Genomic DNA, 26,196 nt, shown 5'->3' with positions numbered 1-26,196 from the left:
CCTCTTTAATAGTCTATGCACCTCCAGGACAATGACTGAGCTCACTTAAAGGTATTCTGCTGGTAAACGATAGGAACAAAGGCGAAAGATTACTTTATATCTACTAAGTGGAGTCGCTGCAACTATCCAGGCATCTTTTGAGGACAGACTTATTAATTCAGCACACCCAGTGCTCCAAGGCTATTGGACTGATATTTTGGTCGCTCATTAGCATAGAGGAAAAGAGCAGCAGAAATAACAGAGAAATCTTTAAACAGATGGGCATGACAAATCTGCGCTGTGATTATCTCTGCTCACCATCCAGGTAGCTTGGGGTACCCCCTCCAAGTCCCATGCTGTCTGATCCACTTCCAGACTCCCATTCCCCCTCAGGGACTGGCGAGTCAGCCTGTGCAAATCCGGATTTAGCCACAGCGAGGGGGGCTCTGCCTCTGGAGTCCTTGCTTTCAAAGGCTCTCTCCATCAAAGGGTAGCTAATAAACTCGAACCCGCTGCGCGTAAGGAGGGAGAGAACTGACATTTCAGTATCTTGTGCAATTCTGATAAGCTCCTAGTCACCGATCCCCCACCCCCTCATCCACATGCCCCCTACCCCTGCCAAAAACACACACACACACACACAAACACACACACACACACCAACACAACTAACCGCATATTCCTAATATCGAGATAGCCTAATTTCTAAATACCCTGTGTGTACTGTTCCTGGTTTTCCAGATAATGGGAAAAAAGCCCATCCTGGAATACAGTACAATTGATAAATTGTTATTTTCTGCACAATAGGGACTGTTGGCAGTCTGTTTTATGGTTCATTTTGACATTGTTATATGACTTACAATGGTGTTGGAATAGGTTTCTCCTCCATGTCTTCAATCAGCTTGAAAAGGCTTGAGGAAGTTGGTGTGGGAGTGCGACCGACTAGTCGAACACCAGCACAAACCTGCAGAACCCGTCCATTTTCACCTTTAAAATCAGACATAATTAAATTTAAAAAACCGAGTAAAGGTCAAAAGGGTTATAACATTTCATAAATATGCCTTAGTAACAACAGTTTTGGTAATGTAACGAAAGTAAAAAAAATGTAAAGGAGAAGCTTCTCTGCCAGAGTACTTTACACCATGTTTTTCTGCAATATTTTCAAGTCAATGAATACATTCAAGAAAATGTTCACAGTCTCTCAACATGAGTCTGTCAGGACTTTGTACTTGGCCCCCTTCTTTTCTCCCTTCAAACCATATTACCAAGATCTGTTACTCCTGCTCATGGTTTTTCCAAACACCATTATGCTGATGACACTCAGCTCTTTCTCTCTCTCTAACTTACTCCTTTCCAGGCCCATTACAGCATGTGTTGCAGACTGATAAACCACCATCATAAACTGCCTTTCCAAGACAGACATGCGCTACCTGCCAGCCAGACCCTCGTCCCTAAAAACGCCATAGCCACAGATGGCTCCACACAGTTCCCGCCAAGGCTACAAAGAACCTCCGTGTCACTCTCAGCAATGAGCTCGAACACTACTTTACACAAGACATTGCTTCGGTGACCCAGTTCTGCTCCTCATAGCCTATTCTTCAAAGCTTCTGATCCTAGGACTTGAACTACATGACCCAACAAACCTTCCCTGTTGCCTCTCCTTATTACCTAGCCTTCCTGCACGTGCCACATGGCTTCTTCTGTGAGTTCATTCACAACACTGCTGCTCCGTCTCCCACAATACACTATGCCAATATTTAACCTCCCCCTCATCTCTCTCTCTCTCTCCACTGGCTTTCAATCACACCTCGCGTCAAATTCATGACACTGGTGCTCCTGCACTGTCAAGGGCACGGCTCCTGCACTCACTCAATCTGTCACCAGACCTCATACACCTGCCCAAGCTTAGCAACCTCTGGTCTTCTGGCAGCTCTTCCCCTCTATGGTGGCACAACCTGAACTTGCTTCATTTAATCACTGGCCTCAGGTGGTTGAATTGGCTACTGGCAGCTGTCAGAACTGCACAATCACTCACCATCGCCCAGAAAAAAACCCCCATCTGTTCAAACTTCACCTTTGTTACCGGTTCATGTACTGACACTACACACAGCGCCCTGCACCTGATCACTTCAACAATGTACCCGTCGGCAACGTACAGACATCAGGAAAAACTAAACTGATGTGAGCTCTACATTAAAGAAGCTCTGCCATCCACAGAACTTACCCTTATTGACTCATCAAGCCTGAGACAAAGGCTGCAGTAACAATTACGTAATTTACCCAAAGAGGACTGTTCCCTCCCCCCTGCTCTGACTGTCATTCTGAGACCTCCCTGCAGACTTCCTCATTTAATGAGCTGCAGGTGGCAAAGCTTAGAGGTTATATGCACAAACACAAATCCATCCTCAAACCGTGATTCGTGTGCCGAACAGTCACGACGTGCTAATTCCTTCGTCGTGCTATGCCAGCCAAGAATTTCAGTGTTTTGACATATTACTTTGGGGAGGGTCTTTGATTTTAGCTAAGTTGATTCAATAAACCAAAATAAAACAGAATAACCAATAGCATTACTCCATTCATGTAGCAGCCATTGTACATTCACTTCTGGGAAGGGGAGGGCTAAAATCTTGTTCCTGGTTGAATTCTTTAATTATATGAAGGCCTTCTCTTATGGTTAGATCACATATTTCACTCCTTGATAGACTGGCCTTACCTGTAGCCTTTTCTCCATTGTCTGTCTGAAGATGCACTTCCACAGTGAACGGAGATCCTTGGAAGACTTCCAGCACATCCCCTCCCTCGATCACGATTTTAGATGCACCACCTGAAGCATATGAAACATGACCGAATTGACATTAAATTGAAATTGTTCATCCATTTTTTATGGTATCACTAAATCTATTTGATGCATGTAATATGGACTAAGTTGAATATTTCTTTAATTGACCATCACAGCTTCACATGAAACGGCAGACCTGATGAACGCTGGATGTTCTATTTTAGCAGTCAGGTGAATCGAAGCGAACAAAACTTAAACGAGTTTTTCTCCATTGAGGAGAGCTGGTGATGGGGTAATACACAAAACAACTCCAACACTGTGCTGCTTCCGCGACTCCACGTGAAAAACCGATGATTTAACACAAGAGATAATTGACTACTATTCGCTTTGGAATTATTTTGGCCGCAAGGAATTTGTTTTGCTAGGCACCTACATTACTGAAGTTTAAGGTCGACAACACTGCCTTTTTCAGTACGGGAGGGTGACAGTAGAATGGAAAAGCCCACAAACACACACTGGTAGAAGGAGAAGCACAGTGATGTTTCCTCAGTTCCCCAGTTGACTGAAACGTGAAAATATGAAGCGGAAACGTTTTTGTCCCTGCCGTCCTCAGCGGTTCACCTTCACGTTGACTGCGACCGCAACTGGACTAAACCTTCGGTTTCATTTTAATCAGAGCACTCAGCCCCTGACATCGATTCCACTCCAGATATTTCACCTTTTTCTCGTGGTTATCCGTTTACCCTGAGCTCTGTCACTGTGAGTGTACAGACTCTTTGGGTTTTGACATCATTATGAGTTCATTTAGACTAATACTGTAAGAACAAGAGGAATAGAAAAACACAGTGAATGTCTCCCAAAAATAAAACTGCTAAAATATTGAGGATTATATTAATAAGTAATATGATGTGGATACACAGTGTTACATTAATCTGGTTAAACATAAAAATTGCTTCGTTTTCCATTAGTTTTTGATACCACATAATCTGAATATGTGACATACATTTTAAATCTAATATCTATGTCCCTAGCACATTGAGAGTTTGAGAAAAAAAAAAGTTTATAGTACATTAATTGCATACGTAAAGTTACGGTATATCCACTTATTCAAGTCAATCAGGCTGATTATAATTCCTTGGCTTTTATGGGTTTGTCCATGGACCTGCACCCTTGCACATTAAACTTGTATGTAAGCTTAAAAAGTTATCAGGATGCTTGCATAGCTTTTATGACAGAGTGCACCCAATGGACAGCATCTGCAGACTCTGGGCATGCGATCAGCATGACTCACGCCTAACGTATGCAATAAACAATGCACAAAATCCTCACCACAGTTTAACACTGGCACTGCCACCTGCCAACAGAGGTACATCTGCATCACCAACGCAGATGATTATCTGAAAGCTGGCAGTAAAAAGGATTATAATAAATAAGGACTGAATCAATATATATGGATATGGTGGCTCCAAGTTGGCTGAGAGCATTATACAAATGAGCTAGCAGATGCCACACCCATGGGAATTCTAATCAATACAGTTTACACCCCTGTCAGGTCTGTGCTTGTTGAAATAAATCAAGCACAGACACTCCACAGCAGACGCACGCAACCCATCCTCCATCCACAAGAGAAATACCTTGGTGGAAGTCATGTGACATCTTTTTCACCAAACACCAAACCCAACACCCCCCCCCCCCCCTCCCCCATCACCACCACCCCCCACCAACCGCCCCCCTGCGCCCCAAACCACCATCATCGTCAAAGGTTCCGGCCCTGACAGGCGCAGAGACTGTACGGTTGCTTAGGCAGCAGATCACTCCTTCCCTGAGGACAACACTGTGGTGCTCTCTCTCCACGTGCCCCCTTCTTCCTTCAACCTGTCAAGGTCTCGGCCCGACAGCGGCCGGCCCTCTCGGCCTGTCTGTCCAACCCGTGGACGTCTCTGGAAGCCACAACATTCCGGAATGTGCTAAAACAGGGAGCGTTCCGCCTCTCCCCCCTCGGCGCGCGCAGGCACACTTTCATGCCTCCCCTGGGACCATCAATAATGCAATATGAAGCCCCCTGTGTGATTTATAAGCCTGTACTGAAGCAGATAGTGCCATTACTATGCGGCCACATCTGCAGACATCAATAAATGACAGAGGGGGTCTAGGTCACAGCCGAGGTGCACCCCGGTGTCATCCCCCGCGGTGTTCATGGGGGACTGTACAACAAACAGCCTGTCCTAGTTAATATTTTAAACACCCACAAGTGTGCGGAGAGCAGCATGCATGTCCCAGGCCTCATTTCAGGCTGGGTCATCTCTAAAGGAATATTATGAATAAAGAACAAGAATAACCAGAATGATGAAGTCATTTATTGAACTTCGTTGGCAGGTGAAATGTACAGAATAGTGGCACAGTTCTTGTAGTTCATATTGTGGCTGACAGTAGGTAAATAACTGCACTGTCGAGCATGGTAGCTTAAAGATGGTTAGGTGGTTATATTATTTTAATGGCTGAGTACTAGCAGTAGTATATATATATGAATAATACATACAGCATATACATGTATATATTGCCCTGTGCAACCCTGTGCAATCCTGCCAAATCTGTCAAGTTTCTGAAGAAAATGGCAAGAGAGCTGCAGTTGTCATTAACAATCAGAACAAAGCCAACGGGCTGTCTCAGCACCTTCGATGCTCGGCCAAGTAATGTTAAGGAGAGAAAATAATGATGACGCAAGAAAAGTGTAGCTTTCACACGCATTCCAACTAGGATACCACTAAAAGCACCACATTTTTGATGCACGTTAACTGCATGTGCTTTTGGGAAGCAGAATCTGTAGATTTTGCATTTGTAGATTTTCATATGCATGTGCCATGTGCACAGAAATGGGTAAAATATGATTTTCATTAATGTTTTTAATGCCAGTGATAGAGAAGTACTAGTGACTTGATTCTGCCGAGCATTCACATTAAACATTTCGAACACAGACAGATGCACAGATCACAATTTTCAGAAGAGAACACATTCAAACAACACATTGATTATAAAGAAAATATTATAATGCAAACCAAGCCATTATATCACAGCAGTCATCTAACAAAATCATGCCCATGTTTGTCTTTAAACTTGGATTTTAGTAACTAAATAACTTCAATTAAAGATTCTTAAAGTATGGCAATGCTTTACTTTATGATCCAATACATGTTAATTACAACAGAAACTGTTTTAAAAAACAGTATCTGCTTTAGAAAGAAATTGGACATTGAAAAAAACAGGTATGATGTCTATAATATTAGTCACAGATGTGTTTTTTTCCCTCTCCCCCTCTCTCTCTCTCTTTCTCGCTCTCTCTCTGTAGATAGCAGCTATTGTATTCTCTGGCATTGCCATGACAACAAAGCCTGTTCATATTGCTGGTAGACTCTGCAGGGGTGGAACCTGGTCTCTTGCAGCTATACAGTCTGAGAAATCGGTGCGTACTCACCAGACGGCCTCCCATTTGTCCATGTGCCTTCGTAGATGACCCCAGAGCAGTGTATAAGTGTCCCCTGGCCATTAAAGAGGTTATTCCTCCATTGACCCTGTCAGAAGTTGAACACTGTATTGTGACCGGAGAGAACAAACTCTAGCAATGGAGCAGTGTAATTATCATTTCCTTTACAGCAAAAAAAAGAACAGCTGAATATGTATAAGGAGGCCGCACAATAGGCAAAAGTAAGGATGCACAGAATAAGTTGGGCAAAATCGAGACGCATAAGAGCAGAAATGTTCCTTTGGAAAACAAGCCTTTAAATCATGATATTCAGATGATATCTCAAATTCATGTGATACCAACTGTCCTTTATATGCATAAAAAGCAATTAAACAAGTGAATAGTGCCCACCAGCTGCCTATAGATACATATGTAATATGAAATGCTTATCAAAATCCATGCAACTACAGCGGTCCACGTTGTATCCAATATTTTCATACCTACAAGGAATAATGATATCAAATCAATATGATCGTTAGTGGATCCATAAAGTTAGACTACAAATCGTTCATCAATCACACTCAAGAGATGCTCCGCAGGGTAGAAAGGATCAATAAGCTGATACGTCAGGCAATAACAGACGTAGATTACGCCCATTCCAATTAGCACTAAGGCAAGGGCCTGAAATGCCAATCAAACTGATGATCTACACTTCTCATAGGCAAACACATCAGTGGATCTAAATGAACAGCCAGGATTATAATGAAAAAACAACATTATACTGTAACAGTATATAAAAAAAAACAGAAGCAATACCACACACACTCACTCGCATACACATGTATGTATATATGTATGTGTGTATATATATATATATATATATATATATATATATATATATATATATATATATATATGCACACATGAATATGCACACATGCAGTTGTTTTTCCAGGAAAACCTAAAGTGCGTTAGTGTGTGATTTATGCTGATTAGAATTTGCAGCTGCAGAGCCGTTCCACACAGGAGCTGCCGAGAGCCATACATTTTAAACGGCAAAATCGGGAAGTCAAACATATTTAGCAGGATCAATGAGCGGGGTTCGCTGGCATATCCACAGGGTCCCAGACTCAAAACCCTCAACCAATACTTCAAAGTGGTGACACGGACAATTTGAATTTCTAATCCTGATCACATCAAGGAGCCTATGGCTGAGGAGAGGGCAAAAATCTGCTGTGGAAAACTAGGCCACTGTTCAGGGAGGGGGGGGGGGGGGGGGCAGGGGTGCTAGACTGCTTTCTAAAATGAAACAGACACATTTTTTTTCTTCATGCTCATACATTTTTAAACATGTACCAAATTTTAAAATAATTTCAATCACGTTCTCGGTATGAAACCTGTAATGATTGTAATCGCTCACATTACTTTGGCGCTGAAGGTCGTTCAAACACCGCGAAAGTAGCACGCTGGTGTGAAACAGATACACACGCAACAATCAGCAAGTCATTTTTTTTTGCATACATTTCCTTTCTCAAAAGAGCCTCTGTCCATGTCATCATTATATATATTATATATAATAAATACACGGTGTATGTTTGTGTGTGTGTATATATGTATATTTGGGGGTTTTTTCGAAACCTAATTAAAACCTAAAAGAATGGCATCGGCTCTCAGCTCTGCATTTCTCAGACGTCAACTCTTAAGCCACTGACTCCGAGCTTTATCCAGTGCGTCACTTTGAACAGCAAGCCTAATAATCCTGCATAATTCAGTGTCTGCTGCAGTGATTTATATTTTGACAGGCCTAATGCGTGGCTTCGACACCTGAAAGGCTATCGATAGGCTGTCACTGCAAGGCGCTCTCTGAGCCTTCTGCAGTGCGGGGATCACTTAACGGGATGCCGATTTCACCACCCTTTCCACCGTACCTGCTCTGTGCACGTCCTGAAAAGACATATTGGACAGTAAAGCAGAGCCTTTTTTTTTTTTTTTTTTTGCAGAGCTCTGAGGAAAGAATGAAAATCAATTTCAGTAAGATATTGATCCTTGTGCTGTCAGGGAGATGAAGCATCTCCGAAGCTTGATGGAGGGCAGGCCTTGTTATAGACAGTGACTCTGCAGATTGACTAACGGCGACCACAGGAACAGAAAGAGGTCACTTTCGTTAATCCTGTCTGATAGTCCATTGTTTTTCAATGGAATGTGTTGCGTTGTATGACGTCATGCAATAAGGGGTAATTATGAAAAATCAATCTAACTAAAAAATATTAACAGACCGACTGCCCTAATTTTCACCTTTCTCGTGGAATCAATTGAATGTGATCTTCAGTTAATTGCGTTGGGAATCATTCTGGGAAACTGGGTGTTGTTCTCGACAGGGAGGGTTCAGGAGAAAAGCAGAAAGCAGTTCTTATGTATCTGTAATAGGACTCTGTCTCAGTGTTCTTGGGTTTGTTCTCTGGATGAACGCTGCTGTGGTCCAAAAGTAACACATGTCTGACTAACGCCTCTAGGTTTCCCTTCTTTCCTACAAATAAACGTAGGTATGAGGGATCAACACCAGTAGGAAAAAACAGGTGTTCCTTTTTGGACACAGGACACCAAACACATCAACGGAGGGTACAAAAGCATTTTCTGCATCTCTCACTGTGAATGGGCACACCAAGCAAATTCACACAGCTAAACAACTTCCCATCCACCTTTAAAAAAACCTAGTCAAATCAAGTCAGCTAATCCAAGGCCTTTAGAAGAACAGAGAAACGATCACTTAAATGATCTTTTAATGGCTGTCAGAGCTGGACTGAGGTTTATCCTCGACCTTCTTGAATGCCGAATTTACTGCCGCTTGAGTAAGGCAAAGGACATATCAATTTACCCCGGCAGTAACCTGCTACACAGTTAGACCCAGCTAGGAATGTGAGCCTGTTGAACTCAGCGGAGAGGGGGAGGTGGTAGCCCATCGACTGACCTGTGTCTTCCCTCATCTGCTCGACAGCACGTGGTAACGCTGTAGTCACTGCTAGTACCAATCAATGCACGTCCAGCCTCTGAATGCCAAGTTCAGGTTCAGCCCACAGTAATCAGAGGATATTTCTCTCTGAAGGAAATGAGGAGACTCTGCCGCATCCCTTTTCTGTCACAGACTGCGCTCTTTCCACAAAAGGCATGGCATTTTTTTTCAACCCAACCCTATAAATTAGGTGCCATTATGCTTTTAATTATACATCAATTACCGCATGGTAGTAAGTACGCTCTCATGAACAGCACACTTCCTTACACTTAGCTCAACTTTGAATTACCATCTAAAAAAGCCTGGAATCTTAATTTCAAATACATGCTGACACGATTCAGCTTGTAATATAATTTTAGATTAATTATAAATGCATTAAGCATGGCACTTTCTCTGCTCTCTTTCTGGCCTCTGGTCTACTATTGTAACATGATCACAGTGGTATAGAACATATTATACAAGACAGACCTACAAATAATACAGAAATGTGTAATATCTGTGGTCTTTTGCACTTTGAATACATTAGACTGCACTGCCATATAGTAAATACAAATATGATTCCATCCAACAGAACCTTCCTTAGTCCACTAAACACTAAACCAGGTTTTACTAAGCTAAACCAATAAGAGTTGGGTAATTCTATATGATATCAGCACAACTTTTGACAAGGCCCATATCACTTTCCTGAAAAAAATTTTGTGATATGGCTATGTATGATATGTTAATATTTTTTACAGGTCAGACCTCTGTGATAGGGACCTTGGATGGCTCTGCACTGTAAGAACATAAAGTCTGGGAAAGTGTGGTCTGATGTACCAGTTCTTAATAAACCTTTATAAACCTTTATAAACTTTATAAACCTTGGGTGTGCTCAGTAGGTTGAACAAAGCGCTTAGGCCTACATGGACTTATTGACCTATGCATAATTTCTATTTGGTTTATCTTTCCATTACTTTTTCCCGAGTCATCAGCTGGCTTTATTTATATTTCAGCTACAAGCTGTCCCAAGATCAAGTGGTCCCAATCCACTGCAGTCTTTAATGATTTGAAAGATATGGACAGTATTCAAAATTCAATTTATTGGCTTATAAGAGCCCATTGCTGTTACCAATTAAGTTTCTGCGCCTGATGCTATAAAGCAAAAAAAAAAATTACAATGTGCTGCAGTCCCTGTAATACTTTGCTTTTTTCAGTCATGCGGAAAAGCGGAGGGGCAAAAGGGACTTACTATGGCTGAACAAAATACAGTTTTAAATAATCATCATTATTGCCATAGTTATTAACATCCCTCAGAACTAGCACTATAGAAATCCCACCTTAATACTCACTGCGGTGCATCTATGTTTTCTTCTGTGCAATTTACCTGTACTTCAATTAGAACAGCGTGAAAACTTTTTTTTTTTTTTTTTTGGCTCTCTGGGTTGAAGTCATGAAAATCCCCAATGCAACTTCTCCATCTAGTGGTGGACTACATAATAGCAATCAAAACGCTATTGAACTAATGCAAAAAAAAAAACTACTAAGGGCCTTGCCCAAGAACTTGAAAAAGACACAGCAGCATAATGTGAATGATTTACAGAAACAGCATCTGCCTGCATGATACTGACTACCTGTGCAGTGAATACAAAAGGGGAAGGTTTTAATGCACTACATTGCCCTTCGAATGTACTCACAACACTGCCATCGAACACACCTCCAAAAGGATTCTGAAACAGTATCGAGTCATTGACTTTACTAATTTTCAAAATGAAATAGATAACATTTCCACAATGTGCCCACAAACCTCATAAATTGAGCCATCCACAAAGCGCATCACTCCGTGGCCTTGTCTTTGATCGAGCAGCCAGTCTCCTTCATACTGGTCCCCATTCCTTGGTGGTTGGGCGAAAGAAAACTATCAGTAGACTAATTCCTCACCGGAAAAGGTCCCTCACTCAATAATCTAAAATGTTAACCTAAGCAATTTACAGCACATTTTAAAAATCAGATTACAAATATACACACTCACTGCTCAGCTATGTTTTCAGCAACAGCACATAACTACAAACTATAAAAAAACACATCCCCAGACTCTTTTAATTTGTACCTGTAATTCATAAGTCCTTCTCCGTGTTTCTTATTTTCATGAAAGGCGCCCTCATATGTACTCCCCTCTTTATCTAGGAAGAATCCATGTCCTAAAAAACAAAATTGACCCAAGAGTAGGTTAATTTCTTGTCAAGTCAAGAAAAGCATTACTGCTATTTTAATTGCATCAAGTGTTTAGCAAATGCCTTCATTCAAGACAGCTTAAGATTTGCGTATTCCTCATTTATACAACTAGATTTTTACGGAGTAAAGTTTGTGAAGGGTATCTAGGGTACAACATTGTTATGAGTATCTAGGGTACAACAGCTGTGCCCAAGTAGGTTTCAATCCTGCAACCTTCTGGTTAAAACTCTGTCCCTCAATACAACAGCACACTGCTACTTATGTGAACACAGATGGTGAAGGAGAAACTGAAACACTCAGGTCACAGTCTAGAGGCATCCTAACAACCTCTTAAAATAAATATGAATACCAGTTTTACTTGTTTGTAGCAGGCAAGTTACTACTAAAATACATTAAAGAAAGTCAATAACATTTGGTATACCATCTCTCAGGCCGTAGGAGTATTCTCCTTCAAACCTCTCTCCATTGGCATACTGCATCACTCCGTGGCCGTGGAGCTCACCGTTGCTGAACTGACCAGAATAGGAGTCACCTGAAAGCAATGGTGTCATACACAAATGAAGAAGAAAGAGAGAGAAAAAAGAAATTTCTTTTGAGAGAATAAAGACATGCGAACAAAAACAACTGCATTACAAGGGCTGCAATGTCGTTTATTTGTGCGTGTCACCTGTTCAGGGGACTTCAACCACAGCCTACCTGTTCGTGCCCAGTATCTTAACCCATTCCCTTCCATTTCCCCGTTGGCAAATTCGCCCTCATAGAAACTTCCATCTTTCATCATAAGTTTGCCATGTCCTGCCACAACAGTAATAAGATTCAGTTAGATTATATTTATATATTCATTTATATATTAAATTAGATTCGCTAAACTCAGAACTCATTATTCCTAATTGACTACAGATAAGTAAGTGATTCGCATAATTCATTCACTCTGCAGTTAGCCAACACACAACAACTCGACAATCAAATGACTGTAAAATGTAGTCTCTTCCAGTTTAAATTATGTTTTATGTTGTTAAAAATGTAGTTAAATCATGTTTCATTGTGGTTTTCAAAGGAAAATATTGGGTCCGCCCTTAAACTGAGGTGCTGACTGACACCAAGAAGTAGCCAAACGCTGGCGAATGCATTCTGTAGGAACTAGACGCAACGCATTCATAACCATCAGATAAATGTCTTGGGTCGTCTTTTACATCCATAGCTAATTAGCCATTGTTTAAAAAACTATATTCACTTAATCAATCCATTCATCCTACATTTTTTTCTTTGACAGCTCGGTGGACAAACTAGTACAAGGTCTTCAAACAGACTGGTTTATAAAGCGAGTTCAGTCATTCATTGCTTTAGTTAGTGTCTGCACCATACCTTGCAAGCAAGCTACAGCAAAAGCTACAGTACTACCGCTATAACCTGGCCAGTCGTCTTTGTGCGCTACTGTCTATTATAGTATACTGGATAGCGATATACATTTAAAACAGTCGTACCATGTTTTTTCCCCATCTTCCATTCGCCTTCATAGCGAAAGAACTCATTTGGATACACGTACACACCGAATCCTAGGGAAACAAATAGGACATTCAGAACGTTTTTGCATTTACAGTGGCAAAATCTTTGCCACGTTTTTGTAATACCATAGAACCAGTGTATGTGTTCGTAAGTGCACATTTGAAACTTCACTCTAAATTACCGTCTCGGACAAGGTTCTTCACTTGTCCAAAGTAGTGGCGAGTGTTCCTTTGCTGATGTTTGACGGTAGCCATCTTGCTCCTGGCAATGCGTCCCTAGCAACAGAATGCCATAGAAACAAGGGCAAAACGCGAAAGTGGCGTTTCTTTGCGTGCTGAAGCACTAATTACAATTAATTACTGTAAAAAACAGTACACAGTTGTATAGCAGGAAAGGGTTTAGTGGCCAGGCGAGGACAGTAGGTTGCGACGTTGAGATGTTCCAGAATAAAGGATTAAACGGTTAGATATTCAACAATTAACGGTAAGGGTTAATAGTACAGTTTCACTGAGATGGGGTGTCTATGTATTTGTGTCATTGTGTGGGTGAACATGTGTGCTTGTTAATGTGGGTGTGCATGAGCGTCTGTACGTGTGAGTGTCTGTAAGGGGTGTGTTGAGTCAGTATGTGTATGAGGTGTTTGGGCATTCATGCGATAGTTTGTGTTAGAGTGTAATTAAAACAGAATCTGCGCATTAATTTGATAGAATGTGTGTTGGAGGGTGTGAACTCATACTGTGTGTGTGTCTGTGTACAGAGTATTTTTTTTCCCCCAGAATGGAGGCGTGTGTGAGACCAACATGTGTGCCAACATGAGATTGCACAAGTTACAGTCCATGTACGCATGTGTTGCTTATTTACATTTTTCTCAGTATCTCTTTTCTGTAAACTACTAGATTATTGTATCTGTTAATGAAAGCAGCCAATTTTATGTTTCAAATCAAAGAGATGAAATTAGAAATTTATATGAGCATAAATCTGGGTGTCAGGCTAACTTGGAGCATATGCAATGTATTCCAGAGAGAAGAGCAGAATTAATGTAAGCTTGCCAGTGTCAGTTGGCCCTTCATGACAAAAATAATGTCATATCCCAGGCAACAATGTCAGCTATCAAACATGAATTGTTGCATGTTAGCTGGCTGGCTAGCTATTTACTTGTGTGCATACGTGTGATTGTGTGAGAAAGTGGTGCTGTGGAAGTAATTATAGCAAGATATGTAAACACCAGTTGTAATTGTTTATATTTAATAATAGCAATATCGAAAGGTCCATTCAGGCAAACTGTTGCTTTATTTATTTACAGTGTTAGGGTTTTTTCTCCGAAGTATAGCATTGCTTAATGTGACTGGAGGTATTAATAAACTCAGTTTTCTTTTGTGTGTAATACTGAAATCCACCATGCCTGCTGTGTGATTCCATCTTTGGTGTATAAAAGCCCTCAGAAGTGGTATTCTGTGCTAAAAGGTTAGTTGAATCAGGTGGTTAAGGGCCTGGCTGGAACAAAAGCTTATATACACTGCAGTCCTCACGGAACAAGGTTGAGTGGCTTCAACAACAATTAATCAAGGTGAGAAATAACCAAAGGATAGCTAAGCACTTTTTATATATATATATATATATATATATATATATATATATATATATATATATGTATGCAGCTGTACTGTTTAAGAAAAGGCATGAGAGGAAACCTTTTGGACATATGTTGAGGGAAGGACAGGGAGGACTAGCACACAGTGATAGCCTACAGAAAGGAGATGGAGCAGTCTCCATGATGCAGGGATGGAAAGAAATGAGGTCAGATCTGAAAGTTTTTCAATGGTGAGAATATATTCAGAGCAAGATGCCTCATAAAAAACAAGTAGAAACAATGGGATTGCTATAGGAGGAGGGAAAGTAAGAAATGACTGCAAAGTTGTGGCAAAAAGTGCAAACACCCAGGTAGTGGGTGTAAAGACAAAAAAAAAAAAAAAGTAGAGGACGCAAAACAGAGCCTTGGGGTACTCCGGCAGCGAGCAAAGAGAGATACTCTCCATATGCTTATGAATATTGATAACTGCAAAGGTGAAAATTAAGCAAAGCCACGAGTGGAGTCTAAAGAAAATTAGGATCCTCGCAATAGAGGACTGTTGGTTGCATGTTTTATATTAACAGACACACCTCTTCAAACTGTACCTCATTTCCCCTACCCTAGAGTGATCTTTTTTTCCTTTTATGTAATTTTTATATATTGCAGTTTTGTTGTTTGTAGGTTTTTTTTGTAGTTTTTTCATTATTATATTATTGGCGATGCCATGTATTACTTGATGTGTTGAATCATGTGTCCTGGTTTCTTCCCCCATTTCATGCTGTTTTGTTAAATGCACTTTGTATTTGTACATTGGAAGTACACCGGATAAGAGCATCCACTAAATGACAAAATGTATGTAACATAAATGAGTGATGATACAATGACAGTACTGATCAGTGGTGGAGAGAATGACTGTCTGAGAGAAGATTCAGTTCAGGCAAGACTTCATTAGCTCAATTCTATTCATTTATTTTCATCACACAACAGCACTTTAGCCACCCTAACAAGGATGCTAGGCTGCAAATTAAACAAAACTGAAATGGATGGACACCATTTGCCAAGTGCCAGACTGCAATTCTTTTGTCAAAATCAAAATGTTTCTCTATCAGAAAAGATTTGGTCATGTGTAATCAGCTTCTACGTGGAGCGCGTGGAGACCATCTGGAAGCTGTCTATTGAGGGAACATTGTGTAACAAGAAAACGACAATGGATAGTTATTCACGTGAACATTTTTTTCTGCAGTGATGATGGTGTTTCCATGGAAACATTCTTGGATTCCTGTCTCCATTCTCCAAACTCCTTGCTGTGTAACAAGCTCTGCAAATCAGAAGTTCACATGACAGCTTACAAAAAGTGGAGCTTGCTGCCACCTGCCAAATCCTCCCCAACTGCAGACGCTTTCTCTGTCATAATCACGGTGGCTCTTTTTAATCCACATTTATTTTCTTTCTCCAAGGAAAGAAAGAGTCATGTTGAGAGAAATTAAAAACGTGCTGTATGAAAAATCACGAACATTTGTTTAGTGAACCTAAGAAAGCTCACTCCTAATGCATTTTGTCAGAGACTTAGGTTTACATTTTTCGAATGTTACCATACAGCAACAAGCCTAGGGACATCGTCACTGTGAATTTTATAAAAGAATATGGTTTTTCTGAGTCGTTACCCATTTCTTTACAAGATCACTAAAATTGTAACACATGGATTACAAGCCAGCATAGCCTCCTTATCCCAACTGGCAGTGAAATTCAGGCCCAGGAAAGTGTTCTAAGATGTAAAAAACAGTAATAATTTGGCAGCCTTAGTGTTACACTGTAGACCCTATACAATATTTCTCTCCAATTTTATCCACCAGAAATGGAACCATGGTCTATACCAAACAATATTTCTAACCATTCATTCACATTTTTTTTAAAACTTTGATTATTACCAGATGTACTAATTAAGATGATCTTACCACACTGGCCTCTGCACCCTCTGGGGGAGGCAAATGCAATATCCCTGTACATCCACACGTCAATGCAGCCTGGCTGACCTTCCCACCCATGCTGCCCCTTTTGAGCAGGGGAATTTCTACCTCTCTCCTCTCGTACTGCTCCCTCTTCCGCTTTGCCCTCGGCTCATTTCTGCTGAACGCCGGTCCCATCGACTCTTTCATCAGGCGAGTCTCCCTTATCCCCGCTGCTGTTGGACTTTCCACGTGACGCATCAGGGACTCCATTAGCATGCCACTGCTCATCATCCCCTGCATTCTCCCCTAACTGAAGCCATCTTAATGCAGCCTTCCTGGATATTTACCCTTTTTGCCCAGTAAAATACGCACTATACATAGATTATTTGACTAGCTTTTTTTAAAAAAAAATTATGAATAGATAGAAGGACAGATGGATGGAGGGACAGAGAGATAGACATATAGACAGACAGACAGACAGACAGACAGATAGATAGATAGATAGATAGATAGATAGATAGTTTGTTTTCTATGTTCCTTTTTTCGCTTTAACTTACTTGGTTTTTAATACTATGAAAAGGATGCATTGACAGTTAAGAAATTATTGACAGATCATAGCGAGATCAAACTGCAGTGTAACATCCTCATTATAATGGATTTTGGCTGTGTAATTTGTTTTTGTAAGTCTGAAAGTGGCATTTTTAAAAGCCTTGGATCAGCTATTATGAACGGTTAATGCACACAGAGGTGTATAAAAACTACTTTTAGCTCAAGTGTCAGATCTACAAGTTTCTCTGCAATTTTCATGTACAAATTGAAACTGTCTCAGTATTTTAACCCTTGCAATTTTTTTTACTGTTGTCATACTGTCTGCTCATATTATACTTTTCATTAATTCAAACAACACTACGAAAATGAACTGTGCCAGGTTAATACTACCCAGGATGCCAGGAGCTGATTGTGGAGATGGTCATTAGCGCTGGGGATTACAGGGGAAGTCCAGCAGTTACCACATGTGGAGCGTTTCTTCAGAGAAGCCAGCGGCATGGAACGGCATTGTGCAACTGTCATTTGGGAGAATTCAAGTGGACACACAGGCCTCTGCTCAGCCACAAAACACACTTCCAATATGTGTAGCATTTACCATTAACAGTGAAACTGGATTCAACATGCGTTTCTGTATCTGCACTTCACATTCTGATTTCATTGCATTTCTCCCATCAGTCCATGTCCTGAGCTCTTTTGAGGAGCTTGTTCTGTCTTGATCTAAGACAGCCTACAGTAATATATGGTACATGTAATGTACGGTCAATGCTTTTATTTACTTTGATGTCAAATTATATAGGGGTTAACAGTGATTTATGACACACTGGAACTTTCTTTAAACTCTTTCTTTAAATCTCAAAAAAAGGACTGAAAGTAAACATCTGTGAAGGGGTGAGATTTTATTTCGCCAGCAGAATATGGTTAGTGGTTAGAGTGAAGGTGAGGAATACAGTAGTATATATCTAATAAACCAGAGAAACAGCTTAGTGCATATTAGTTTCAAAGAATCCTATAAAAACCTTAGTTACCTAGAAGTCATCCAATAAAAATATGAAAATACACGGACTGCAGAGAGGACTACACAGCTCTTCAGTAAGTTAGGAACAATTCTCTGTTTCTTAAGGAATGCTTGCGTGTCAAATGTAAAGACTTTCTCTGTTCTATTGAACGGCACCTGCTTGTAAGAGACAATGACGACTCCTTGGTCATGAGCTTATTTTCCTGTCAACATTAGTTAATTTCCCTACCAAACTCTTGCTGTCGTGGGCCTGAAATGTTAAGGTCAGTGAGAGGCCTTCTTTAAACTTTGCTTTTCTCTGACGTTTCTGTAGTTTTCTCCTCATTTCTGCTCCCCAAACGCTGGCTTAGCTCCGCAGACAGCACTGTGCAACATGATTTCTGTGGAGAAGAGGAAAAGTCACTGAGGATAACTCAGCCAGAATACTCATTTTATCTACTCAGTTGTAATTAAATCTATATTTAGTACATAAGTTAGTTTGCTTTTCTCGTACATCCACTGAAATGACAAATGAGGTAAACTATGAGAGCCCTGCTTATCGAAAATCAGAAATATGGGTTTGTTACAATAGCAGCAGTTTTCATAGTGTCCTACTAAAAGCAACTTCCTGTTAGTGCTCACTTTGCGGTTTATGATTGGCAGTAGTCTGTGTGTGTGTGTGTGTGTGTGTGGGTGTACAAGTGCATGTTTCAGTGTGTGCACACCGTGGTAGTTGCAGTAGGTATAGGTGTGTTCGCTCACCTTCTGCTCCTTGGCGTTGCTGCGGGACTGGGAGGCGAGCTCCAACAGGGCCAGCAGGACGCCCAAGCCCAGACCCAAGGCCAGCACCAGGAACATGCCCTTGAGGCTGTGGGGCTTTAGAGGTGAGGCCTTGACCCCCTCCGCCACACAGCTGCTAGCCCACCACTTATTGTGCAGAAAATCCAGTTCCCCAGACTCGCTCAGCTGTAGGATGGCTACGCTCAGGTTCTTCACCAGAGGAGAGCCTTGTTGACAGGACCAAAGCAGCCGATCAGTCAGCCAGTCCAACCAATCGAACAATCCATAAACCAACCAGTCAATAAAGCAACTAGATACATCTAACTAGACAGATCAAACAGGTATACAGTCCTTCACGGTTACATTGCAGGTGTACTGACTCACAAGCTTCAACCTCCAGATACGAGAGTGAGATTTGAGGCAGTCCAAGGAGCAAGTACACAACTATTACAAAAAACTGAAACAAGCCGCAGCAGTGTGGCGTAGTGGTGAGGAGCAGAGCACGTAACCGAAAGGCTGCTGGTTCGATTCCCCACTGGGGCACTGCTGCTGTACCCTTGGGCAAGGTGCTTAACCCAGATTTGCCTTAGTAAATATCCAACTGTATACATAGATAAAATTGTGTAATAGACCTGTGTAAGTCGCTCCGGATAAGACCGTAATGCGACTGTAATGTAATGTAGTGCCGAGGCTTGGTGGATTACAGAGACGTCTGGCCGCCCCATGGGAGGCTCACCTAGAGGGGCCGCGATGCTGTACCCTCGCATGCCTATGACCTCGTGACCTCGCATCAGGTTGCAGTAGCGCGCCACGGCCAGGTCCAGAGACACCGACTCCCCGATGAAGGCAAAGTTCCCCTCCTGAGCCCTTCGGACGCCCTCCTCCATATTCGCCACGTAACTCTTCCTGCGCTCCATGTGCTCATAGATCCTGCGATAAGCTGGGTTGTTGGAATTCTGCAACAGAGGCAGAAGGCAGTGGGTACCCTCCATGAAAACGGCTGTATACATGTATTCCTTATGATTTTGCTTAATTATGAAAGAGTAATGATAAGAAGTATTTTGTCTGAGAAAGGAGTTGTGGGATGTGAAGTTCCTCATGGATGAGTGTTAGGACCTCTGCTGTTCCTCAAATGAAAGGCACTGATAAAGACATTAGAAGCATATTTGCTAAATTTGGCAATGCTATTAAACTAAGAGGTGAGGGTAACAGTTTCAAAGCTACTAAAGAGATTCAAGAAGTTTCAAACAAGCTCCAGGCACCTTGAACAAGCTGAACATTGCCAAATGTAGCAATTTTGATTTGATTATTTTATGGGAGGTACAACTATATCATGTGTGCATCAAGAAAGAGACTTGAGTGTCGTCAATGACGCAAGTCTATCTGGTTCTGAACATTGTGCTGAAGCTATAAGTAGGCACATAGAATGCTGGGATATTTAGCAAATAGTACCTATATCAGAAGAGGAGGATTTTAAGAAGGGATTCATAAACTGGACTAAGCTATTTTAAGATTAGTTCTGTCAGCAGAACAGGTCACAGGTAAATGTCATATACACTTATGCTCTTATGTAGTCATGATTATGATGACAATGATAATGATGAAGATGCTGTGCTGTAGTCTGTGCTATACAGAGTTGATAGAAGAGTTGAGTTGATCTTGTTTGTTCTGTATAGGCTTTGGCTAAAAACTATAGAGAGGAATTACGTTATTAAAAGGATTTGAGAACAATCAGACTACAGTCTACATATAAAGTACTGCCAACATTCACTTCACAGATGTGATTTCTTCCTCAGCCAGTCACCTTGAAGAAGGCCAGTGTGGATGAACCGCCCATTGTTCCGTACTCAATGACATCCTGATTGGCCAGGTCCTCGAAGGTCTTCACGGACACTTGTGTGCTGTCCGAGTGCAGCATGGAGCTGAGATTGGCGAAGTAGCAGGCCAGCAGCACTACAGCAAACAGCCACCAGATGGCAGTGATCACTCGTCCTGACAGGGCTTTGGGATGCGGGCCAGCACCTGGGACAATCATACAAATGATCTTAGGAGGAAAAGTATCCATTTGACAGGGATACCAATACTTAAGCACTTCTAAGGACCTCGATTTGTCTGTCAGGATTTCAGCTTCACCCAGCCTCCACCTCCACACGCCCTCCTCTCCCAGGTCATGCAGAACAGACCTCCATTTTGCTCCTCAGTGAACCGTCTCCTAACCGCGGAGCCTGTTAAACCCCGTCTCCTGGCGTTTCGGGCCGGGCCGGTGCGGGGGCGACGGGCCAGCGGCCGCGCTTTGCTCACGCACACTAGGCTCATTGTTACCTTGCAGAGTGAGGGCTCCAGCAGCGTACCACAGGCTGTGCAGGAGCGTGAAGCTGTTGTCCTCCGTCTGGGGTTCGGCCCACTCATGGGGGCTAAGCCTGCACAAACACACACACACAGAGTGGGCACGCGGGTCAACAGCCTTCAGCCGTAATTAACTGGAATTAGGTCTCGGCAGGTCTCTGGCTTTGTGAGGACCGCTTTGCCAAAGTCTTTGTATGTTTAATTTACACTTCGCCTGAATCGCATGCGGCTTTCAAGGGGAATAAAAACAGGGGAGTTTTCAATGGAGCAGAGACTTGGAGAGCAATGCAGAGACACAGATTATGGGTCTATTTAAGGACTATAGAATGCTGTATTGCCTTTCATTCATTATTTCATTCATTTATTATTATTATTATTATTAGTAGTAGTAGTAGTAGTAGTAGTAGTAGTATCATTATTATTATGGGAAAAATCCTAACTCCCCCCTTATTGTAGTTATTAATTTGACATTATATTTGCTGGTGTGTAGCTGTTCTGTCTGTTGTCTAGATACTTACAAGCAGGTCTTTTGCAGCTCATCAGTACAGACCTTATCTTGAAGCAACAAGTTTTATTTTTTGTATTATTTATACTGTATGTTTTCCATTCTTTTCTTCCACTGCCAAATTAATGATGTTGTTTATATAAAGCAGACCTGCTAAAAAATTCATCAGTAAAATTAAGAAAAAAGTAAAACGGGAAATAAAAGGATGATGGCCCCTGAGATTGAACTCACGACAGCAGGCATTGTGCCATTTTAATGTTAGCAGTTCAGTAAGGAGCTTCAGTAGGAATTTCACACAATGTCCGCCCACAGAACTGCCAGCCAATGATGGAGCTCTCAGAGCAGAGGGGATTGTGGGAGCTGGTGGCTCACCGGGTGACGATGCAGATGCAGATGGCCGTCACCAGGTATGCCACGAGGATCCCCACCCAGGTCTCGGTGGAGAAGGGGCAGAGGAAGCTGAAGAAGCCGGGCTCCTCGGCGGCCGTGTCCCTACGCAGGATGAAGCTGATGCCGGTCTGCATGAAGGGCTTGGTCATCTCCACGGCCTGCTCGCGCACCGCCGTCACGGTGAGGGGGGCCACCGCCAGGTCCGCCTCCTGGAAGAACGACATGACACGCCCACACCTTCACACCTGTCCCCCTCACCTGAGCGGCGCGACTCCCGCCCGTTTCACCTGATCGGAGCTGTGATCCAATCCAAAAATCCCCACACCATGCAATCACTCATCAGCACCGAAACAAGAGGCAGGTGGTGGTTTAACAGCAGGCCAATCTTATTTCCCCTCACTGCTCTGACCTCTGACCCCTGGCCTCTAACCCTTGACCTCCGCGGCCTCTGTACTCACCCCCCTCACCACCTCCCCAATCATCCCAACCCAGTTTCCGCTCTCATCCTTCCTGCCGTAGGTGCTGTCCTTCACCAGGTGCACGTTGTACTTGAAGCCCACTCTCTTGGCCAGCTCAGACAGCAGATCCATGCAGAACCCCTCCAGCTGGGAACCTTTGGCCATGGTGTATGGGTCTTGCTGAATCAGGGAACACAGACGCTTCAATCACACATTCATTTACAGTTACCTAAATTTATTTACCTGGCAGATGCCCCTACCTCGAGTGACTTCCAAAGTAAACGTATAAAAGCACTGCAGTAAAGAACCTCATTACACCACAGATATCTCTAACAAACTTAAGTACTAATTTGAAGCTGTTTTACATACTAAGGAATAGAATACATGTTATAATTTTGCTTTAATGACTGTTAATGCTCAAGTACACAAGTACAAAGTCTGACAATTAACAAGACAAGACTCAATTAGATGTATCGATCAGTAACAGTAAGGTACCCACCTTAATAGTGGTAACAGATATTGCCTGTGGCCCTGAAATTAAAATAAATAAATAAATAAATAAACATTGAACATGACTCAAAACAAGCATGGATCTCTACAGTCTGAATTCAGCTTACTTAGAGATTTAGGTTTTTAGGATGCTGGCTTTTCGTCAGCCTTGTCCTAGGCTATGGGGGATACATCGCTCCAGCATCCATTTCAGTTGGTGCCAAGCACATCTTAAAATTGTCATAGCAAGGTGGCGTGTGTTCTGTTTTCTGTGTCAACCAATGAGGGACTGGGAGAAAATCTCCTCCAGCATGTCGGGAGGACAGCAAATGTGCTGAAAGCCCAAGTGAATGGCATTAACAAGGTCTTAAGAGTTCTTCCCACAATGGTTGCCTTTCTCAAGCTCCCCTTTCTCTGCCTTTCCAACAGGAGAGGATTCTGTTTGAAGTAATCCTTGCTGGATAATGATTTCTGTGTCATGGTTCAGATAACCACCCCCACCCCCCCCCCCTCCACCACCACCGCCCCCACGGAGGGCAAATTCCCAAATTTACCAGGCAGAGACAACGGCAGTCTTGTCCTGTGGCTTTTCTATAGTGAAGCCTTTCTCCCCTTTGGTCAACAATCTTCAAACGAGTGTATAAAAAGCTCACAATGAGATAGCAAGAGGTAAACAGGGGCCCACATTGAGGCGCTTCTCGTCCCCCCGCGGCGAGGCTGAAGCCGGGGCCAGCTGGGGACGTGTTCCGGAGCCCCCTAAGAGCCCCCTCTCGCTTTCCTCAGTCTCCTGTCCCACACCCGTTGGAAGCTCTCTGCGACACTAAGATTTGTTTGTTGCCCAAAAAACTGTGACCAATGCCATTTTAAGCATGTTGATTCAGCGTGTCACAAGGCGTGCCAATTTTTGGATGGGGAGGGGGGTGGGGGGGTTGGGGTGCTGGGGCAGCGGGGCAGGGGGGGGCAGTCAAAGAGCCATAAACAGTCACATTCAGACAAGACCCTCAGGGCTCCGTCGGTCTCATTGGCCATCCCTGACAAACGTCAACCCGCTTTTCAAAACATGACAAACATACAAGCCCTCAAAATTCCTGTCATTTCTCAGCCTCCCCCAGACATTGGCTTCTTGTTTAGTGGCGCTGAATTGATTGATTATAATTAATATTCCAGCTGGCTGCCTTCTGGTCTTTATCAGACTGCGGGACGGTTTATGCCAAACAGGAGGCGGCTCTGTTCTTTGATATAGTCCCAGCTGACAGTCTCTCCCAGCCGATGACAGCCTTGTGATGTTTCTGCCACATCCTGCAAGCGGGATATTACAGACTGGAGCAGCCAAGTGCTTCATTACCGATGGAGCCTTCCTCATATACGGATCTAATTCAGGCAGCCTGGAGCAGGAACACCCATGCATACACAAAACAGAAGAAGCTGTTTTTCTTTTTTAACAAAATTGCCAACTTCTCGACCGCCGTTTTCCCAATTTGAGACTCCAGCTCCATTCTACTCTCACTTTCCACACCACTGGCGCATACAGATTGACTCTTTTCCATTCCTTCAGAAACTTCACCATGTAGGGAGCACTTGCTCAGGTCCTATGAGTTGCATCTTCCTGCATTTTAGCTGCTAGGTGTGTTATCTCTCTCTCTCTTACTTCATTACTTGGGTTACTTTACCTGCAGTACAGACCCCAGCCAGCAGGAGCACTGTTGCACACACCACGAGTCCTTTAGCGACCCTCATGTTTTCGCCTCTGAACCTGACGACAGAATATAGGAAGACCTCAGCATCACAGCAAAGCTCTCGCCACACCCCAGAAGTGAACATTTCAACAGTTATGAAATGTAGAGTCCCATTGCCTAAGTAAACACCTCAACACAAGTGAGCATCACTCACTACTCCCGGAGGTTAACTCACGGTTCAGAACTGACTGCTTTAAAGGGGTGGTAGGATTCTCTACATATGTCTGAACTCTTTGAAAGTAAAGCAGCAAGGTTCTTTCCCATTTGCCTGTCTTTTTTACCTGAACTATTCATCAACTATGTGTATATGGTATATACAGTATATTCTACGCTTAGCATTTTGTACTGACACTACACTGTTGTCTATACAATATGTCTATACAATGTATGGACCTCACCAGTCCTATACCTCAAGTATAGGAATGTCACAAAAACAATAAAACACACTTATCAGTGTTATACCTTTTTTTACAAAGTACTAAGGGAAGTCAATGGGAAAATAAAGCGAAAATAAAGTTCACTGGGTAATTGAAAGAAGAGTAAAAATTCTGATGATTCATTCATCATAACATGCAAACTGCAGTCCAACTCTACTGTAATCCAGTATCATTTTAATCCACACTAAGCATGCTGTCAATTAACACATCATGTTAATGTATCATGTCTCATTAATGATCCATCAATTGACATACAGTGAGCAAAAAATGCACCCCTGATTCAATTAAAATGCTTAATAAACAATACATGAGCAAAGTACTTTAGTCAGCCAAGTCAGCAGTCCACTGGTTATTGTTGTACAGCAATTATAATTTATGCAGTACATGAAGAATAAAAAGTGTCCAAATGTGTCTTGCCTTAATCTACAAGTAATGCAATGCAAGTGAAATGAGCACCTGAAAAGACAAGTTACTCATAGTAAACCCTAACAGCCATCATAACCATTGTTCCCGTGAATCACACGCCTGAAAGATTCGGGGGTTGCTGCAGACAAAAAAGAACAAAGTTCCCCTTACCTCAGGACTTCCGATTGTGGCTCGGAGTGGTCTGGACAAGGGGGGAATCAGAGGGAGATTTTAAATGATGTAGCCAGCTGTACCCAAACTGCAGCAGGGGACCAATGGGATTAGTGGGTGGGAAGTTCCCAGAATCCAGTTTGGAGGGCAGGATGGAGGAGGGCAGAGCTCTTCCCCCGTGTAACTGTGGAGCTGGGGGATGAGGACGGGGTGGGGTGGGGTGCAGGGGGGGATTTGGATGTAGAGTGCAGCTGTTGGACAATCAGACAAACAATAAGCATGTGATTCCTTAAGAGCTACAGTGGCTGCTAGCCAGCTCGCTGACTTTAACAGAGAGTACCTCAAGCACTGTTGATTGTGGTTATAAAGAGTGTGGAGGACCACAGGCTCCGCGCCTGTCTCTGCACAGATGTATTTATGACCGCAAGAGGGCAAGGAGGACCTTTACAGAAAGTCACTATGGAGGAGAGAC

The 26,196-nt window shown here is 42.5% G+C and overlaps 2 protein-coding genes across 2 annotated transcripts in view; both read right to left on the bottom strand.

Annotated features, from left to right (window-relative positions):
• LOC118780273 (MORN repeat-containing protein 1-like) overlaps positions 1 to 13,199 on the bottom strand; it is a 68,391-nt gene extending 55,192 nt beyond the window's left edge. The window contains exons 1-10 of the mRNA XM_036532684.1: positions 13,127 to 13,199; positions 12,924 to 12,995; positions 12,136 to 12,234; positions 11,861 to 11,971; positions 11,315 to 11,405; positions 11,012 to 11,099; positions 6,231 to 6,327; positions 2,693 to 2,803; positions 840 to 966; positions 298 to 491 (exon numbers count right to left, since the gene is read on the bottom strand). Of these exons, the coding sequence (XP_036388577.1) occupies positions 298 to 491; positions 840 to 966; positions 2,693 to 2,803; positions 6,231 to 6,327; positions 11,012 to 11,099; positions 11,315 to 11,405; positions 11,861 to 11,971; positions 12,136 to 12,234; positions 12,924 to 12,995; positions 13,127 to 13,199 (1,063 nt within the window). The remainder of the gene's footprint in view (positions 1 to 297; positions 492 to 839; positions 967 to 2,692; positions 2,804 to 6,230; positions 6,328 to 11,011; positions 11,100 to 11,314; positions 11,406 to 11,860; positions 11,972 to 12,135; positions 12,235 to 12,923; positions 12,996 to 13,126) is intronic.
• A 4,695-nt stretch (positions 13,200 to 17,894) lies between these two features.
• Positions 17,895 to 25,818, bottom strand: si:ch211-251b21.1 (uncharacterized protein LOC571720 homolog). The gene is made up of 10 exons (XM_036532406.1): positions 25,725 to 25,818; positions 24,646 to 24,728; positions 22,986 to 23,017; positions 22,487 to 22,666; positions 22,011 to 22,237; positions 21,110 to 21,207; positions 20,592 to 20,809; positions 19,524 to 19,743; positions 18,770 to 19,014; positions 17,895 to 18,408 (listed from the first exon to the last, which is right to left on the bottom strand). Exons 2-10 carry the CDS (start codon positions 24,710 to 24,712, stop codon positions 18,310 to 18,312), a joined length of 1,386 nt encoding a protein of 461 aa, XP_036388299.1. The 5' UTR covers positions 24,713 to 24,728; positions 25,725 to 25,818; the 3' UTR covers positions 17,895 to 18,309.
• Between the last annotated feature and the right edge of the window lie 378 nt (positions 25,819 to 26,196).

Source organism: Megalops cyprinoides, chromosome 7 (assembly GCF_013368585.1).
Source record: "Megalops cyprinoides isolate fMegCyp1 chromosome 7, fMegCyp1.pri, whole genome shotgun sequence".
Classification (NCBI taxonomy): domain Eukaryota; kingdom Metazoa; phylum Chordata; class Actinopteri; order Elopiformes; family Megalopidae; genus Megalops; species Megalops cyprinoides.
This window is presented reverse-complemented; position numbering and strand designations above follow the sequence as displayed.

Coding starts and splice junctions, on each gene's coding strand:
- si:ch211-251b21.1 (XM_036532406.1), bottom strand. CDS start 24,712: ATGAGGGTCGCTAAAGGACTCGTGGTGTGTGCAACAGTGCTCCTGCTG. Junction 21,208..22,010: donor TGCATCTGCATCGTCACCCG/GTGAGCCACCAG, acceptor GTGTTTGTGCAG/GCTTAGCCCCCATGAGTGGG. Junction 19,015..19,523: donor CAGCATCGCGGCCCCTCTAG/GTGAGCCTCCCA, acceptor CCTGTCAACAAG/GCTCTCCTCTGGTGAAGAAC.